This window comes from Lissotriton helveticus, chromosome 5_1, assembly GCF_964261635.1.
Source record: "Lissotriton helveticus chromosome 5_1, aLisHel1.1, whole genome shotgun sequence".
NCBI classification, from domain to species: Eukaryota; Metazoa; Chordata; class Amphibia; order Caudata; family Salamandridae; genus Lissotriton; species Lissotriton helveticus.
Genome location: NC_136065.1, coordinates 129,156,506 through 129,175,765, shown reverse-complemented (window position 1 = coordinate 129,175,765; position 19,260 = coordinate 129,156,506). Strand labels below are relative to the sequence as shown.

At 43.0% G+C, this 19,260-nt stretch overlaps 1 protein-coding gene across 1 annotated transcript in view; it reads left to right on the top strand.

The window, feature by feature from the left end:
* The window catches only part of CNTRL (centriolin), a 1,008,983-nt gene that overhangs the window by 138,030 nt on the left and 851,693 nt on the right, over positions 1 to 19,260 (top strand). Inside the window, exons 8-9 of the mRNA XM_078641873.1 lie at positions 10,914 to 11,033; positions 13,043 to 13,271. Of these exons, the coding sequence (XP_078497999.1) occupies positions 10,914 to 11,033; positions 13,043 to 13,271 (349 nt within the window). The remainder of the gene's footprint in view (positions 1 to 10,913; positions 11,034 to 13,042; positions 13,272 to 19,260) is intronic.

Below are 19,260 nucleotides of genomic sequence, written 5' to 3'. Positions count from 1 at the left end.
CCAGTGTATCGTGCCTCTTTATATTACAGTGCTTGGCGTGCTTGTGAGGTGGGGAAGAAAAGGAAGGAAAAGGGGTGGGAATGGGAGAGTGGATGGGACGGGAACAAAACACAGGGTAGGAACGAACAGGGTCTATTTGCACTATCTACACGTTTTTTGCTTCGCCTCCCCAGCCAAGCCGCCCAACGCCGCCGTACCTGTGACAGCCACACTCCTCCCTCGGGAGCGTGGCACGGCGGTCCACAGGGTCGTTGGCCTCCTGGCTTCTCTCCGACTTCCGTCTCTTCGTCTCCTCCGTGATATTCCTCCGGGCTGGCTTTCTCCACGTTCTCCTCGATGTGGCCTCCGTCCTCCGTTCCTATTGCTTCCGCCTGTCTCTCCTCCTCCTCCGAGGTGCTAGCACACCCAACGAACAGGACTTCCCTGCTTTTCTCCAATCCCGTCGCTCTGACGTCCTTTGGGGGAGTGTCCACCTCGTCTACTGAGAACGCCCAGTTAAAGGAGCCGCTGTTGTGGTCGTCTTCCGGATCGCGTCGTCCTTCGTCCCATCGTCCTGACTGAAAAGAAGGAGTCGATGGTTGGTCAGCAGGGTGAGGGTTCCACCAATCACGTGAGGTAGGCGCCCCCACCTCGTTACAATATATATAGATAGATATATAGATATGGAAGCTACAAACACCAGCCAGTTGCACTGCTCGAGTGGGTGCACACCACTTCGGGGGTGTGCCCGAAGTGCGCCTTGGGGCTTCGTCAAGTTGTGCCTTGACGAAGCCCCAAGGCGAAACGCGTCGTTGCTGTTGGTTTCCCTATTAAATCTTTGTGAAACCTCCCCGGAGTGTGCTACCTTCCTTTTGGATCAATGTTCCTGGGATTTTGGAGCTTATAGATATATATATATATATATATATATATATATATATATATATAGATATATAGATATATAGATATATATTCCCCCCTATGGCAGGCCTTGACAATCCTGAAGGCAGAGTGCTTGGTTTTGTGTGAGAGGGCGCCCTAGCATGAGCTGAGCCCCTCTGCAGCTTTCGGAAATCCTTCCTTATAGCTGTTCTATGATACAGCCATACCATATACTCTTAAGTGCATTATAACCACGCAGTAAATGCTAACTTTGGTTTGGCTGCATCAAAACATTTCGTGTTTGGTGTCAAACACTTTGGAATCCTACACCCCACCAGTTCTGGCGGTGGGTCTAGAATTCCACCCTTCCAGAGGGAGTAGACATGTACACACTGGTACACCCGGTAAATGTTTTAAAGAGCCTAAGCATCACAAAATGGATGCTGCTGCCACAGACATGAGTCTGACCTCCTGCTGCTGGACGAAACTCCGGCAGGGAGGCCTGGACAATAGGTTTCCTGTCCAGGGAGGTACCAGCACCTCCCCAGACAGGCTTTCGTGTATTGGGGCAGGGTGGGCTGCATTCAGTGAATGCTTTTCAGACACTGCCTGGGGCACACAAGGTGCTCCATGCATTTCCCAGATCAAACCGGTTGCTGGGGCACTCAGCTCTGGCGCAAAATTGGACAAAGGGGAAGGGGTGTAACCACCCCCTCCCCAGGTCCTCCCATAGGTGGGGCCATAGAGTTAGTCCATCCCCTAAACTTAGTATAAGTATAGGAACCCAGTCCCTAGGACTTTAGATTACCCAAGGCGAAACTCTGAAGAAGAAATCTTGGACCTTCGACATTCCATATCGACTGGAAGACAGAAGAAATCTCCCTTGGGGTCAAGGAGTGACCTCCCTGTTCAAACAGGCACCAAAGAAGCATCTTGCCGGTCTGCATTTTCGAGGCTCCCGCCGCATACTGAACAATCTGCGACACAGGGCACGGACTTCCAGACATCTCGGAGGCTGACACGAGTCCCCAGCAGAGCTGAGACCTGTAGTTATCACGAGAGACGTGGGACCGTAACTCCTGGACATCCTGCAGTTTTGCAACGGCACCAACTTCCCGAAGTTGTGCATTGGGATATTTGAAGCCCCTGGCCCGAGCACCTTTTGCACCAAAGTTGAGAAGCCTACTCTCCACGAGTGTTCCGTGAACCCGTTTTCTTCACCGCAGCTCGAGGCTCCATCACAATCCCTAGTTCGTTGGCTAGTGGGTCCCAACGGAGGACAATCCTTTGTTTCTTGAGCTTTCCTGGTTGCTCCAGACGTCCTCTGACTCCCCTCCAACGGGTGAGTCCCTCAGACCTAGCTGGTCTGCTCCAAAGCCAATCTTGTCATCTTGCGTGGGTTGCTGTTGCCAAGGCTTGTTGGGTCCAATCTGGATTCCGACGCTGCAGCACTCGACATCCTTCGTGGCACAGCTCGAATCCAGCTCCTGGTCCTCGTCGACGCCTCCTGGTCCTCGTGGCTGAAGAGTCAAGCTTCACCTACTTCATCTTAAAGCACCCGACATCGGCTGGCATCTTCCTGTCGCCATCCTGGTCACTGGCTAGTGACCCAGACTCTGTCCCCTCTGCTTTCAGGTTCTTCAGATCTCCGATCCACCCGGACACTTTTCTTCTGGTCTCCTGCAGCACTTCTACGCAGCTCTCCATTGGAATCGACAACGAAACCCGACACCAAAAGACGCCTAAGCACCCGGCTTCCCTGGGTGAGGTAACACGAGTACTCAGGTGCTCCCGTGGGTCTTGACTCTCGAAGTGTCTAAGTCTAAAAGGGTTCCATCGTAGTTAACTCCCAAGTGTCCTTAATCTTTAAAATTGTAACTTGTATTTCCTCCATAGAAGTCAATGGTGATTTGCGGCTGTGTTTAGATACTGCACGCGTCCCCGTGGGTCTCCTGCGTCCCTACCTTGGGTGATTCCTGGTTGCCCCAGCGGTTCTTCAGGCCCTAGGCCTCACTTCTATCCCTCACGTGGTTCTTATACCACTTTTTAAGTATATGGTTTGTGAGGCCCCTAGGGCAAAACGTATACTGTACTAGTTTACTGTGTGCTATTTAAGTCCTTGTATTGTACTTTTGCCTCATAAAGAGACTAGAGGGGTTCTGTTTAGAATAAATACATATATATTTGATATATACCTTGTGTGGTGTACTTTCATTTGATCATTTAAGAGATTACAGACTGGTAAAACAAGCTGCTTTACATTCCTTCAAGACTTAGCCTGAAGGCTGCTCTCCATAGCTACCACTAGGATAGCTTTCTATAAAGGTTGTCTTAAACCTACCATCAATAAGGGTCACTTGGACTGGTGCACGGTGCCCACTAGAATAATGGACATCATATGCCAGGCCAACATCTCACAGCATGCACAGTATCACAAGTTTCTTTACTGTTTAATTCAGGTCGTCCGTATTCAGTTATTCAGAGTGGAATCGTGATGTTTAGATATTTTTCATCCCTGTTGCCTTGATCATGAACTCTTCTCTTAGGATTTTTAATTTGTGCTGCTTTTGACTATCATCGTAAGGTAGACAAAAATGGCTCACCGCTGTCATCTCGCGGCAACCCCCCTTTTTCAAACAAGGTGTTGCAACTCCCTCCGTTATTTTTGGCTGCCCTTTGACCACTGAGTCTATGCCCTGAAGGTTAACTACTGAGGGCAAACAAGCCCTGGCTGAACAAATGGATAGTGCTGTGCATCAACAGGGAGCGCCAAGGACTCAGTAATCCTTACAGGCCGATGTCCAAGGGTTTCCGCCATATGCGTTTGTAAATGGACAAGAAAACAAATCGAAAAGTAGAGGTCTCACATTGATAGATTTTCATAAATGCTATTAAACATGTCGGTGGAAATTGCAGCAGTGACCCGATATGTAGAAGTTGAGCTCGGTGAGCTACGAGTGATTTGTGCTCTGCATATCTTGGGATATTTCTGGCCAGAAGGGAAGCGGTGTGCAGAATAGGTACATTATCAAGAACATCTGTAGACTGCTGAGTGAGAGTGGGGGTTTTAAAAAGGGACGAACTGGGACCGTATTATCTTAACTGGCGCACTATATCTGCCTTGCATGCCAAGCACTGTATTGGAGGAAGTGCGCAACACAAGCAGGATCAGTGCGTCTAGTCCATTCTGTGCTGTCCCCAGTGAAGGGAAACCTGGCGCCCATCCTCTGGACAGCACAGCACCGATAGGTGGACCAGCAGTTTGAAACCAATTTTCGGTCTGGCAATGCAGAAGGATTGACTGCACTTTGAGGAGGGGACAGGAAGTCTATCCACAGGTGGTTGGGTTCTATGGCTCCTTCCTCCTGCTGGGTAATATGTGAGGGGGTTCCCTGGAACCCCCGATCGCTTTTCATATGGGGCATCCTCGGGGTTCACATATGAGAGTAAATACTTTTGGACCCCCTTGCTTATTAACTAAAATAAGATCACCTGCACCTCTCAATGATTAAAAATGACAATGTAACATTTTACCCCGAAAGATCATCTAGGCCCTGATGTGCAAAGCCTGCGATTTGCAAAATCACGTGGTCTACTATCACTAAATGACTTTTTGCTATGTACTAAACACATTTTGAAATTCGGAAACCGGTTACTGAATTGCGAAATAGGTTTGAAAATACAAATAACGATTCGCTGTTTGGAAGAGGCTTGTTTAGGGCGTCCCTTTCAAATAGCAGTATGTTGTGGTTTGCATCAAAGTTTTGTGAACGAAATCCGGCCATAAAACGTTCGTTGGACAAGGGGTCGCTGTCAACTCTCAAACAAAAAGAAGCTTTTCTTTTCTTAATGCAGCCATTCTTCTTTAAGGAAAATGAGCATTTAAAAAAAAAGTGTTATATTTAAAATAGGCCCGGCAGGCCGCCATCACTTTGATAGCATCGAATCATAGAGAGTACGTAGGTTGGATTGCGTCCTTTTACGATTCGGGGTTTTGCAAACCGACTTATTAGTACAAAGGGCAGTTCACTAACCGCTATATGTATCAAGCTATTTAGCATTCGCAAAGGCCGAAATTCTGCGAATTTCGGCCTTTGCGAATGCTAAATAGACAAATGGAATGTATCAAACAAGTTTGATGCAAAATAAGGATTAGCAAAATTTCCTAATCCTTATTTTGCGATTGCACTTAAGGAATTGCAAATTTTGCGATTCCTTAAATGCAATGTATCAAACAAATAAAATGCAAAAAATGCCATTAAGGAGTAGCAAATTACCACCAACTTCTAGTTGGTGGTAATTTGCGAATTCTTATCAAAAATCTTTTTTGATAAAAACCAAAGGTGCCATATGACGCCCATACATGCCCTTAGGGCATGTATGTGCGCCATATGCCCCCAAATGTCTTTTTCAGGGGTGCAGCAGGGTGTTCTTGAGACACCCCTGCACCCTTGGAAACATCCCTAATTTGCGATCAGCAAAGTGCTAATTGCAAATTGCACTTTCATTCCTATGGGCCTCCTGGCCCATGGAAATGAAGGGGTAATTTGCGATTGACAATTTGCTAATCTCAAATTAAGGAATGCTAAGGAATCGCTATTGGAAAGCGATTTTGTACATACATACCGTTTTGCATTTCCTAAATAGCGATTCCTTAAAATTCGCTATTTAGGAAATGCAAAATGGTTTGTTGATACATATAGCGGTAAGTTCCTTTCCATTCGCAAAAAGCCATTGCACACTTTTTGTAAATGGAAACTTTGTACATCAGGCCCCTGTTCTTAAAATGTTAACTTTATTCAGTATCTGTAACAGGCAGATCAAGTTGGGCGAATACATTTGAGTAATAATAAGAAAGCAAACCTATTTGCTTTAACAATTTCCTTTACGGGATTTATGTCTGCAGATCTGTTTTTCACCTGGATATGACTACCAATGATGATGCGTATCAACAAATTGGGTGGCTTGAGGCATACACTTTATAAAAAATGGATTTAATGAGCAAATAATTGACATGTAAAACTGGTTTTGCAACTTGATTTCTGCGCAGTATTCAAAGGCTTCGCATACTCATGCCACCTGGTGGTTTAATACGAAATCGACTTCAACTTCTTGAAAGAAATAATTAATCGAAGAGGTATTTGTAATCTCTGTTCTTCTTACTGCAGTGGTTCCCAGGGTAGGTCCACAAATGCCAATGCCATGCTGAAATTTCAGAATAACTAAAAGATAATTTGACGCGTAATTTAACCTATTTATACATTAATGTAAATAGGTTCAATTTATAAAGCACTTGCCTCAAGTCACAAATATGACTAGCATAGATATGACTGCAACCTGGCAACGGTTGACATCCCTGAGCAATATGAACCACAGTCCTGCTTGATTTGGTACCATTTCCCCTTCCTCTTTTCTAAAGCTTGCACACGACTAGAGCTCATAATTGCTCCATGTTGCAAACAATACAAAATCAATCCCTGATGGGCCACGGTTTATTGCTGGACGACGTATGAGGAGGCCGTTGTTTGTTTGCAATCCTGTCTGTCATGTTCGTCTCAACAAGCTTAAGCAAATTGTTGCTGCTAATTTTCATGGTACCGATGTTTAGTGATATTGTTGGTTTTCTTCTTGATAAAGAAGTCTTTTTATTGTATGGATGGGACTCTCTCTGGACTTCATGAATAAACCGTTAATCAAAGCAGTCGTTATAAGAGTAACCTTTTCTTCACAATTTGATTAGAGCCAGCAGGCTAACAGGCACCATTGACCCCTATCACGCATTAGCAGCCATGGCTTAGCTGTATGTGTTGTAGCTGCAGACTCTCTTAAATCACCAAAAGGCGGCAGCATCTGGAGAAGTGTCCAGCTTGCAAACTGGAACCCGTGGTCTGTCCAATGCAGTGGCGTAGATGTACAGTTGGGAATTTTCAAGACTGCCTCCCTAACATTGTTTTGCCAAAGCATCTTTTTAAAAAAAAACTTGATCGTTTTCTAAATAATAAGATGATGATGCATCTAAAATTACATATTATCGCATATAAACAGTTTCGGAGGAGGAGAGGAAGCTCACACAACACACAATATAAGACATTATGGTGGCCATGCACTGAAAATCGTTTAACTTTACCATTGGATTTGCAGTTGTAATATATAATACTACACGGGAGGATGGGAAAAACAAAAGCATTAAAACAAAGGCCTATACAGTCACATTGGCACGACCTCGCGTATGTTTGAACCAGACAATTGGTTGGATCCCGGGGACAATAAAAAGGTATATCAACAAATAAAATACAAATGCATAGTTATAGACATGCACAACACCTCAGCCCACTCCTTCCGGGACTATGTGGCTCTGTAATTGAGACTGCCGATCAGCCGTGATCTTAGTGCCAAAGCATCTTTAATTAAGCCTGTTTTGATTTCTGAGCATTTTAGGAGTTCTAACGATCACCTTACATTATTTTGTATAACCTTTTTTTGTCGGCTTTTGTAAACCCTGCTTTGAAGAAGTAGAATTCCAGACAAGGCATATCTGTTAAGCGTTCAATTAATCTGGGGCACTCCTCTGCCTACTAACGTTTCATAGTCAAATGAGGAGCATTTGCCCTCTTGCTCTGATTTGAAGCATGACAGCCAAAGATAATTTTTTTAAAGTAGCTTAGAGTAGTCCTCACTACTGAGTCCCTAGCAGCAGATGTTATTGTCCATCTTAATCCGCTGTTGTCTTCCAGTGATTGCCCTTTGCTTGCTTCTTTCAGCTGTGATCATGGTTTTCAGAGAATCCTTTCAGATGAGTTTCTGTTCCTCCCACAAGGTAGTCCATGTACAGTCGAGGTGCATCGCTCCACCGATAAACACAGATTTTTTTGCATGAAGACGATAATAAAGAAATGTGTTTATTGTACATTTTTGGTATTACCGAAATCTTGCATGTATTGCTTCTTGAGATTACTTCTAGTCTAAATCTTTTTTCCCCTTTTTTTTCTACACTAGCAACACACTTAACTTGCATGGTAACATTTGATATTACCTTAAACTTTCTTTGAGTTGTGTTTCTCCTCTTTACCATTTTTTTCTCTTCTTTCTCATTTCCCTCTTTATTAGTCTTGCCTTGTGTTACCTGATGGAGCCATGCTGCATGCACTGTTTCAGGTATTCAGCATGCAGAGCTGGAAAAGATCACATGATGGGCATTTCATAAGGCGTATTGATGTTATTTGGGTCCATAAGTGTGAAATCTAGCTTGAGGGACCATGAAAAGACACCAGTCTTGTGCAGACGTGTAGTTGATCCACAGCCTTTGTGTCACCATTATTTTGTATTGAATGGAAGAAAATCATCTGTCATCCATATACATGGCTACACTAGGAAAATGAAGTAAAACGAGGGGCCTTTATTGGTACACTGAGTATCTTCTAACAAGGCATTTTTGTTTAAAATAATTTAACACTCGTTGACTTACTTGGGTATGGCTATATACAAATTAAACAATGGTTTCTTTGGGAAGAGTTCAAACAAGCAATATGTGTTTATATAGAAAGGAGCAAAACTAATACCCCAAAACTTAAATGGCAAATGAATTACATGGTGTGATTGTAAATAAAACAAGCATACTGGACACCAGGCAATGCAGAACAATATAGTGCATAGGTTGGCATTGTGTTAAATCCAAAAATACATGAAGGTATAAAGATACTGGGCCTGATTTACATCTTGATGGACGCTACTCAGCCACAACGGTGACGGATATCCCATCCGCCGCAATATGGGATTTATAAAATATAATGGGATTTATATTTAGGCGGACGGGATATCCGTCACCGTTGTGATGGAGTAACCCGTCCGGCAAGATTTAAATGAGGCCCATAGACCTGCTTAGCAGACATGCTTAGAAGGAATTGAATATACGTACAAGGTGCTACATTTTCCCGTAAGTTTGACAGTGCTCGGTTACCAATAAAATATGCAAACCTGATGTGAAAAAAGCCCTTTAATCTAACTATTTATGATATACATAGATGCAATGTTAGATTTTGTTGTGACAGTCCTAAAGTACCAGCATTGAAGTTTGACCTCGAAATGGGTATTTACCCGGTTTCATATAATCCGGACAGTGCCGGGGACAATTGATACAGAAGCAACCTTAAATCAGAGAAAAGTATTGAAATTATGTAATAATTAAAAGTAAAATCCAGCCACTTATTTGGGTGAAGTCTAGATGCATAAATGCTCGAATTAATTGCTCGTGTTTATAAAATCAGAGAAAGCAAATCTGAAATGTGAAGGTGTAACTAAATATTTAATTACACTGTACTAAAGAATTATGTCGGGGTGGCAGGAAAAATAGTTGAAAAAGCACACCAGTTGAAATGACAACATAGATGTATCTACAGGAGAAGCAAAAAATACAGGTAGTCCATGTTTGGGGAAGCACCCAATTTAAAGGGCCAGATGATGAAGAGGGCTGCAATGTGCCATAAAAAAGTCAAAGTGCAGAAGGTGAAATAATTCCGCGGACTCACCAAGGAAATTAGCACATTGTTTCTCAGGATGTATCTGTGGAAGTAGCGCAACGTTCATGCCTGTAGAGTAATGGGGCAATCAAGTAATTCATGGTTGTCTGTAAAAAAGGTAGGGGAAGGAGAAGGAGGTGAAACACTTGCTCGCATTGGGGTAGAAGCTGCGTGAAACACACAACTGTCTTCATCCGACTCGCAAATGAGGACCTGAACAGAGCAAGACCATAACTGTCGGGAGAAGAGCAGCACAGGAAAGTCTGTGTAAATAGGACAAGGAAACAGAAATGGGGAGAGGAGGGTACGGAAGCATTGCTTATCCCACTGTTTTGAATATATGGAGCATCTTGATAGTTTCATGCACTTTTGAATTGAACACCGTTTCAGTATAAGCACTATAATCTTCTGCATTGACCGGTATCCAGAATGCTTATACAATTTATAATCATATTATGTAATTCATTTACCATGTAAGTATTGGGGACTTCATTTATTCTGTTACCCTTTTTACATATATTGCATGCTTGAACATTTGCCATAGGAACGATTGTGTGTGTGTGTATATATATATATATATATATATATATATATATATATATATATATATCCTAAGAGATGTATAAAGTTCCACTGGTAATTAATTGGTGAAATTCAAACTTTAGACAACTCAGTCTAGTCCGGGAAGTAGGCAAGAGGGAGAAATTGTTGTTCTGGAAAGACCATGGTACGAGCCATTGGGCACAAATATTGACCTTTGGAAAACTGCAGCAGAAACCTGGCATGTTCCTGATCTAAAGCAGCTGGTTGGTCATGAAGAAGTATTTTGTTGTGAAACTTGGGCCTTCGTTTGTTTTGAAATGTATTTGTGATTAAGTGAGCAGCACACTGGCTGATTTATGCAAATAGCCAGCTGGACTTTAGAGAGAAACCATTCCTGGGCCACAAGACATCCGAAACAAAAAAACGTTGGTCTCATTGATTAGTAGTCCAATTGTTATTGCCTTCTTAAGTTGGTAGGAAGGGCATTAACTTCAGATAACTGTCAGGAGGTAGAAATGGTGTTTATGTTTCTCATTGAACAAGTTAAGTGATTTAAAGTAGATACGGCTTGTGTATACAAATTAATCTTTTCACTTAATGTTGCATAAAAGATACATTTTGTCTTTGGTATTTTTTGTAGACCGGTTTCCAATTTGTAGATCAGTTTTCTTTTTCTTATAACCATGGATTGCTTATGCAAATTAAGCGTAGTGTGTGTTAACTGTTGACAATTGTCAGCATATATAAAATTAGTGTTAGTCCCACCTTCACCGTGTAGCTTTCATGAACTCTCATGTGATCATTTTTTGATGTGATTGTGTCGCTGTATTTTTTTTTTTTATATTACAGGGTGTTTGAGAAATCTCGAAGTGTATTTGCCATTCATATGCTGTAGCATTCTACATTTTTATAAGAGCTGTTTTGAAAAGCTTTACTAATTAGAACGTGCACATTCTTCCTGGTTATAACTTATTATATGTGTTATGGTCGCAGTTGAAGCAGAAGACTCTGGAGTTAACACGAGCGTGCCAAAAACAGTATGAGCTGGAACAGGAACTGGCGTTCTACAAGATCGATGCAAAATTTGAACCACTTGGCTATTATAACCCACAGGTAATGGTTTACAGATGACTTTGCCCGCTGTTGTTATGGTGATAAAGCAGTGTTGCAATCTGTGGTCAGTCTATACTGCCCGTCACTTGATGCAAAAGTTCCAGACACAGGGGGTGCAAAATGACCTGTTAATTGAAGATACATTAGGACATTTGCGACCTCCTGTGATTAACTACAAAGGAGTTGCATTCCCAAACGTGGAACTCTTTTTTCCTTTTGAAGCAATCCCGGTGCTGCTTTAAAACAAATTGTTTCTCGTTTGCAAAGACTTGGGGGGAGAAATCAATGCCTCTTGAAGTCCTTCCCAGGTCCTGCTCCTCTAGAGGCCACTTGGTATGCTTCTCTATGATAGGTCCACTTGATAATGCAAGTTGCCACATCTTTATTCTCAGTGCCTTTCTGATAACAGTCAGACCCATCTACAAACCTGAACTGAATGAGTAAATATTCAGAATTTCTTAGGACAGTGTATTATCTGGTATTGTCCCTATTGTATGTTTAGCCACCTCAAACCATCTGAAATCCTTCTTTTTATAATGCTGTTTCAACTGGACCCAACAAACCATTCTGTTATATGTACAGAACCTCATGTTTCAGACCCTTCACCTACAGAAAAAGCCTCTCTGTAAAGCTGTATGCTGCTTTTCGGAGCTATATATCGAATTACCTCGAATACATTAAAAAATGTATTGTATTTTAATTGCTCTGTTTTCCCATGTTATGTTACTTTATTGAAGTGTATTACGATATATTTGAAAAACAAAAACAAAGCTCCCCTAGGTATTGTTGAAATCACACAAAAATTCAATCCAAAATACCACTCTCTCAAATACCAACTTGAACCGAATGTAAAAAAAACACAAGGATATCACATGCATAGAAATGATATTTTATTAAATGTTTAATAAAGACAGTCATCAGTGTTTTAAAAACAATCTTATATCCCATTACACATCACTGTACAATTATGAATTATTAGTAGAATATAATTTGTTATTGTGAATTGAATGATATTTTTTCTCATTTCAGCAATATCTAGGGGAGCTTTGCTGTTGTTTTTGGTTTAATAACTCTGTCCCTTTGGTTACTCTCTTTTGGCTATTTAAAATACGTTTGAGCCTAAGCAGTGCTTTAGAAAACTTTATAAAGAAAATAATTGCAGGAGAAAAGAGACACCTATATGAATTATAAACCAAACGGCCGGTTTTATCTGTACTGACCACTCCTTGATCAATTTTAGAACACAATTGGAAAAATAAATAGTGTCTGGTGAGTGTTTTACGCTCTAGTTAAAATTCAACTTGTAATGTTAGAAGGTGTTGCCTGCATTCCATACTTTAAAGGATGAGACAGGAAACCTTCCGTACTAAGTTTTGATCAAACTGATCGCCACACACTCTAAAAAGCCCCATAAACACAACTGCGTTTTCTTTTAGCTGCAAACGTTCAGTAATGTGTGCAGATCATCAGGGAAAGGCGGTTCAGTATCCAGTAGGTGGAACAAGTAGGGACTTGGTGAGATAAGTGAGGCCCTAAGCGGAAAATCTCTAAACGTTTGAGATTCACAGTACGGTGCAACATAAACAGAACTGGGTGAACTGGCCTTGTAATCGAAAAGGTTTGTCATCCACATCTTTTATTGGTTCTCTTAAATCCAAGATCAAATTATTGGCTTGTCCAAGTAAGAGTAGGAGTTGTGGTAATCAAAAAGATGCCTCCAAGTTCATGTCAGTTTTATTTCTAGGTTTGGCTGACCTTGTTCACATAGTGATAGACACAGCAGTGGCCTCTTTGGTTGAGGGAAAGTACACAAGCTTCCTTTTGTGATTTCAAACAAGGTCCTACTTCAGTCAGTGCTTTAGGGATCACTTACTTGCTGAAACATATTTGAATCATCACCATGTTTGTGCATCACTGTGAAATGAAGCCTGTCTACTTTACTGAAACATGTTCAATTTGAAGCGCAACATTTCCCCCAAATTAACTCATGCAATTTTTTATTGTTTCAGAGTGTTGAATTAGATGATTCACCTGGTGAAAGTACGTATATTGGCAAAGCCAGGTACAAAAGAAACCTGTTTACCCAAGAAACCTTTGTTGGAAGCCCTGCACAGCAATTACAGGTGGGAAAAATCGCTCTCAGTGAAGACGATCAAAATAGAAACGAACAAGTGCGCGCCCACCTTCACCAGGCTCTAGATGTACAACTGGAGGACAAGGAGAAGCATGTTCAAGCTGGTAAGGATCTGATTGTATGAGGTTTTTCTGTAGACAAAAGGCAGCAGAGCGGTCTGATACTATGTCTCTTATTGGAACTGATGTGTGGTCTAGAATACATTTCAGAAGTCAGAGTAAAGAAAATGTGATCTAGAGTATCTTCTGCCATCTCTATGCCAGTTGTAATGGTTATAATCAGTGGTTTCTTTTAAGCTGATAGATTTCGGTTGACCGGAATGGAAAAAACTCTTGCTTCTGTACTAGTAGTTACAGATTTTAGTGTGGGGAATAGGATGGCTGTCCCAGTCTCGGCATTCCAATGCATGTACTATCGTAACTTTACTGACCACATAGCTATTTAATAAAGCTAGTTCTGAGCCTTCACTTGATTAATCGACCCGGCTCATAAATTGGACGAGCATAAGGGGTGTAAGAAGGCAATAACTATAGTTATTAACCAGTTCCAAGCCTAATAATGATATCGGAACAAGAATGTACCAGACCTATGTTACCTCCCTCACCCCTCATTCCCACAAGCATTTGTCAGCTGCAAGAGCCTGTACATGTATGTGGGACTGAATTTGAAGCAATTAACCTATTCATGGCAAACCTTTACCTTTTTAATTGTTACATTGAGAATGTGACAAACAGTCAAAGGGCATTCCATAACTATTGACGTATGGACTGTTCTGAAATCTGTCTCTCCGAACAGACATTCCATTCAAAACAGTAGCTATGCACATAAACAAAACTTCTGGAGTGAAGCAAAGGTGATTCTCCTGTCTTATTCTTATGTTGATGACATAAGCAATCTCAACCATTTAACTGCAGTCACAAAAATGTATTAATACAAAATGCCGGTAGTACGTACGACCAGTAGTGAATGGTTGCATAGCTGCTTGTGTCTTAAACTCCTAGTAAGCAATCCGAAGCTGCTACTTCCTTGTTCAGAGATAGTCCTCCTTGTATGAATTGTCATTCCGCTCTTTAAAATCAGCCTGAAACAAAGGAGGTTGAAACACAGACGGTTATCTCTCTTGGTTATGACTGTGCCGCAAAAATCAATCTTTTGTTCAATAGAACTACATCTTTAGAAAGTAGATTACCATTTTTTAGAGGCCTGGGAACACAGTGCCTTGCCTGGTGGTCAAATTAAAGGAGGCGTCTGGTTCACACCTAATGTCTAATTATGGCAGGACACATCTTCCATCACTCAAATGGACATCTCTTGCTGATGCTACCCTGACAAATAACCAGGGACACTATCTCACAAGGGAAATCGTTCTACTTAACCAAAGTGTGCTCACTGAAAGTAATAACAGGGGAAACAACTTGAATGATTCCTCACAACCATGTATGTCTTCTAGTTCGTCCTAGGACCGAATATGGGCTAGAACTACTGTAATTAAAGACAACATTTATGGGGGGCACAGTGTGGAATATGGAATTTTAAATCGTACCATCCACAACTCTATCATTTCTGCCAAGAGAACCAGCAATAATAACAATTCTCATGAAAGCTCACCCCTCACAAGAAGTCTGGTATTACACCCCGATGTTTGCCAAGATTTGCATACTAAAATCTCTAATGAAGCACAACTATCTACGGTAGACATCCCCAACATTAGGCCTGGTATCCATGAAAATGACTCTCCTCTAGTTTGTAAAATTATACACTGGCTCCACTCTGTGTGGAATTGTTTCTCAGTAATAAGATTTAACATATACAGAACAAAAAGATTTGTGGATTCCATTGGTAGTGAAGACGCTATTGAGTTAATAGTTTTGTATACTGACATAAAGATAGGCTCCTCTCACTGGGCTGTTTGACTTTTCCTCCTAATGTTAAAAAATTCAATTTAAATCAACACTCTACCCCTTGTGATGGTCCATGCAAGATGATGACCCAGTCATGTCTTCCTTATTCATGACCAATTATGTAAATCCAGCACTCTGAATAAACATTAATGGGGAGCTGTCACACAGCATTCGACTTACAAGGCGATTGAGGCAAGGATACCCTTTGTCCCCTCTAATGTTCATTTTGGCTATGGAACTCCCCTCCATAGAATCGCCAATAATCTGCCTATACACAGCATAATTGTTTGTTTAGTAGGTATAACGATGACATTCGCTATTGTTGCTCTAAGGGAAGCGTCCCTAAAAGTTATTTAATTCAAGCTCCATGTTCCTACAGTCTGGATATTGAGTGGCTCAAGCATACCATAGCTGGAGAATGGTTTGATGACATGCAGATCTTGATCTAAGTAGCTAACACTAACTCATATTCCCGTCCGTTGGTTTAGAATACCTGTTGTGTACTCTCCGGTAGTACATCCCTCTCATGGTCAGGTTTATTTTGCCAGGTTGCCGACAGTCACAGAGATTTTTGTTTCCCTCTAAAAGTATTTGTGATGTGGTGTAGTACTTGATGTGTTGATGGTGTCGTTGAGAACAATACCCCCTTTCCTGAAAAGACGTTGAGCTCTGGAAGACCAGCCCCCCAAACCTTCGGTTGGGGAAGACTGACTTACCACGTCCATGCTGACTGGGAACATCTTCGATCAATGGAGAAAGCCGGCAGTGCTTCTCTGGAGAGAGGCAGCGCCTGCCAGGTGCTGCTGTGTGTACCATAAGCAGCCTGACTTTGCCACACAGGATCAGAGCTTCCAAGGGCCCTCGGGCAGGGCACCCACTGACATGCTAAATGCTTCCGTACTGCAGGAAAAGGTAAGACTTGAATCGGTCCTGATGGGCCCCATGGTGCTAACTGCTGAAGGTGCTGCTGCACAATATACACTTTTGACTGATTCCTAAAAGTCTAAAGGGATCTCTTCAGTACGGCCCACTAGTGAGCATTCCCTGGATGCAGCCACCAGTGTATGGGAAATAAGCCCAACCACATTATAAGGAAGAGGGTGGGACAGGAAATTGCCTGACAAACACTATAGCCCCGACCTCAAGGGGATTGTGTTTTTGCTTATGAATGTCGTTATTCCTTTGCATCTGTAGAGTTAGAAATAAAATCCTTCTTTCTTCAAATAAAGCAAATATTTGACTGGACAGTACTGTGTGCACTTCGAGTTATGAGTCTTTTTCACTATTCTTTAGCTACACTTAACCTCCAATGGAACCTTTGACTGCTCATCCATAGCTACCACTGAATGTCAAGTGCAGAAGAGGTACTTGGCCCTGTTGTTCAGGATCCATAATAGGTCGGGCCTTGGGACATCACAAGTTAAACGTCTCAGCCACCACGATTGGGCTTCGTAGCCCTGTGGCCTACTGAAAAGGGTTCTGACAACGAGGAAACCAGTATGATTTGAGACTGGGTGCAATTTGTCTGAGATGATAGGCCTCCTGTAATAGTGCATCTGATAGAGACTTCTAGCTGCAGATTCCTTACCTTTGAATTTCCCAGGCGTCAGGCTGAATCCAGAAACTTTTGCTCGAGCAATACCCCTTGCGTGCTCCGTCGGGTGGCTCCAGTCGACTCAACGTGCCGGCCTTGGTAGCGTTGGTTATGACGCCGCGGTCACCTATATAGGCGCGCGGACGTCTGTTTTTTCTTTCCGCGCCAGTTAAGCACCGATCCAGGAAGAGCTATCTCTCTGTCACTTTTTGACAGGCTTTTTCTCGACTTTTTGTCGACTTCATAATTTTTTCCAACATCGTGTGCGAGGATGTCTTCGAGGAAGACTGGGTTTAAAACATGCGGAGCCAGCCACCACATGGTGTCGGCTACCAACCCCCCACTTTATCTGTCTCTGGTGTCTTGAGCGCGACCACAATTCAAAGGCATGTTTGAACTATCGGGCTATGGCTCCAAAGGTCTTGCAAGAGCGGTCTGTGAAGCTCCTTGCGGCCCGGCAGTCAACACCATCCAGCGAGACTCCGTGGAGGTCTTAGTCCTGATCTAACAGGAGGAGGTTGCAGGACCGCTCCCGGAGCCCCAAGTCCTCTTCATCCCACTCTCGTTGGGATTTCCTTCCAATCCTTGCTTTCCAAAACCCTTCCCGCCAAGCACTTCTTAGCATGGTGTCAAACTAACATGTAAACAGTGAGCAGCATATAAACAGAATCATACAATACAGCAACAGCCTAACGTAAGTCCTTGTTAACAAGTTGATTAGGACATTTGATTAAGAGGGGCAGCTTTCGGGCCTATAAGGCCCTGGCGAGGGCCCCCAGGCTCCAGATCCCAAGGTGGCCATCTCTGTACTATCTTCATGTAAGGGGAGGATTTTATAGATACAAGACATAGATTAAGGGGCATACAAAAAGCATCCAGGTGGATCGAGCGGTGCCAGCAGATGATCATGAAATTGGGTGCATGGAGGTCGTCGGATAGAAGCCACTGGAGTGGCGGTGTAGTAGCCAGCAATTAAATCTTCAGAGACTGACAGGAGTGCCTCTCTCTCTTTTGCATCTTCGTCTTCATGCTTCTTCTTCAGCTTTGAGGACTAGGGGCCTCTGCCATGGTTGTGGTCAGTTGCTCTGGTTTGGCTCGTTGTCTTTTTTCATGGCCGTTGGCAAGTCCTGGAGTCTCCATATCTTTCTGGGTTCTTCAGGATAGCTGACAGTGAGCTTCCCTTCCTCATATTTGCAAGACAGTTTAAGTGGGTACCCCCATCTGCAAGTGGAAGTTGATAATTCACATATATGCAAGAGCTATTAGCTGTTGTTTAGCATGGCTAAACGTTAGTGGAGTGGAGGAGAAGGGAGTGGAATGGAATAGAGTGTTGTGGAGTAGAATGGTGTAGGGGCATAGAATGGAGCAGTGTAAGTGAAATAGAGTGGAGTAGTGCGTCGTAGAGTGGTTGGAGTGGCGTAGAGTGGAGTGGCATAGAACGTCATAGAGTAGAGTGGAGTAGTGTGGCTTAGAGTGAAGTAAAGTGGTGGAGAAAGAGTTGCGTAGAGTGGGGTAGAGCGCCGTGGATGGGCATAGAGTGAAGTAGAATATCATTTAGGGGTGTCGAGTGTCGTCGTAGAGTGGCATGGCATGGAGATTTGTAGATTGGAATGGGATGGAGTAGAGTGGGATAGACCAGCGTAGGGTGTCAAAGAGTGAAGTAGGATAGAGTGGAGTGTCGTGGAATGTCGTAGATTCGAGTAGCAAGTCGTGGAGGGGCATAGAGTGAGGTGGAATAGAATGGAGTTTCATCGTGTGTCTTAGAGTGGAAGGCTGTAGAGTGGAGGGGCGTAGAATGGGGTGGCATAGAGTGGTGTGGAGAAGCCTAGAGTAGAATAGAGTAGCCTAGAGTTAAGTGACATAGAGGGGAGTAGAGTGGCCTTAGAGCTAAGTGGCATAGAGTGGAGTTGAGTGGCCTGGAGTTAAGTGGAATAGAATGGAGAATATTTGGTGCGGCAGTGCTCTGCCATTACAAACAACACATTTTCAGTTGAAATGACCATTACATGCCCGTAATACCGCTTTGCTGCCACTTGCCGGTGTCTCACGGAGGGAGCAGGGCAGGACTACACGTCCCAGACTCCCCAGCGCTCCAAACCGACACTGATCCTACGCGCCCGGAGGCTCCTTAAAACAGCAGGAGGGCTCCTGCAGCGTGGGACGCGCACAGGTGTGCCCGGGCCAAAGGCGGGCCTGTCTGCGCCCGTCGGCGGCAGAAGAAGGAGGCTGGCTGTCCAGTCCCTTTGTATTTTTCCCATTGGATCAATCTACATTCAGGTATATTGCCAGGCTGGAGTGACTCATCTTCACTGTTTAGGGGACTTACGTCTTATTATTGTTTTAGAACCTCGGCTTATATACTTTAAATCAGGAAGTCTAGCTGTTTACGGTCATCTTTTTTACTCTGTACTGGTACTATTTCTGTGGTTCGTTGATTATGTAGGGGTTAGCCTTTGAAGTGTTTATGTGTGACAAGGCCCTCGGTATCAGCGCTCTGTATCAGCACTACCTGCGGAGCTCCTGTAGATTAGTGGAGTTGCACTTTAGTACCAAGTTATTGTGGTTTACACTGTGAATATTTTAAAATTTCCGAACTTT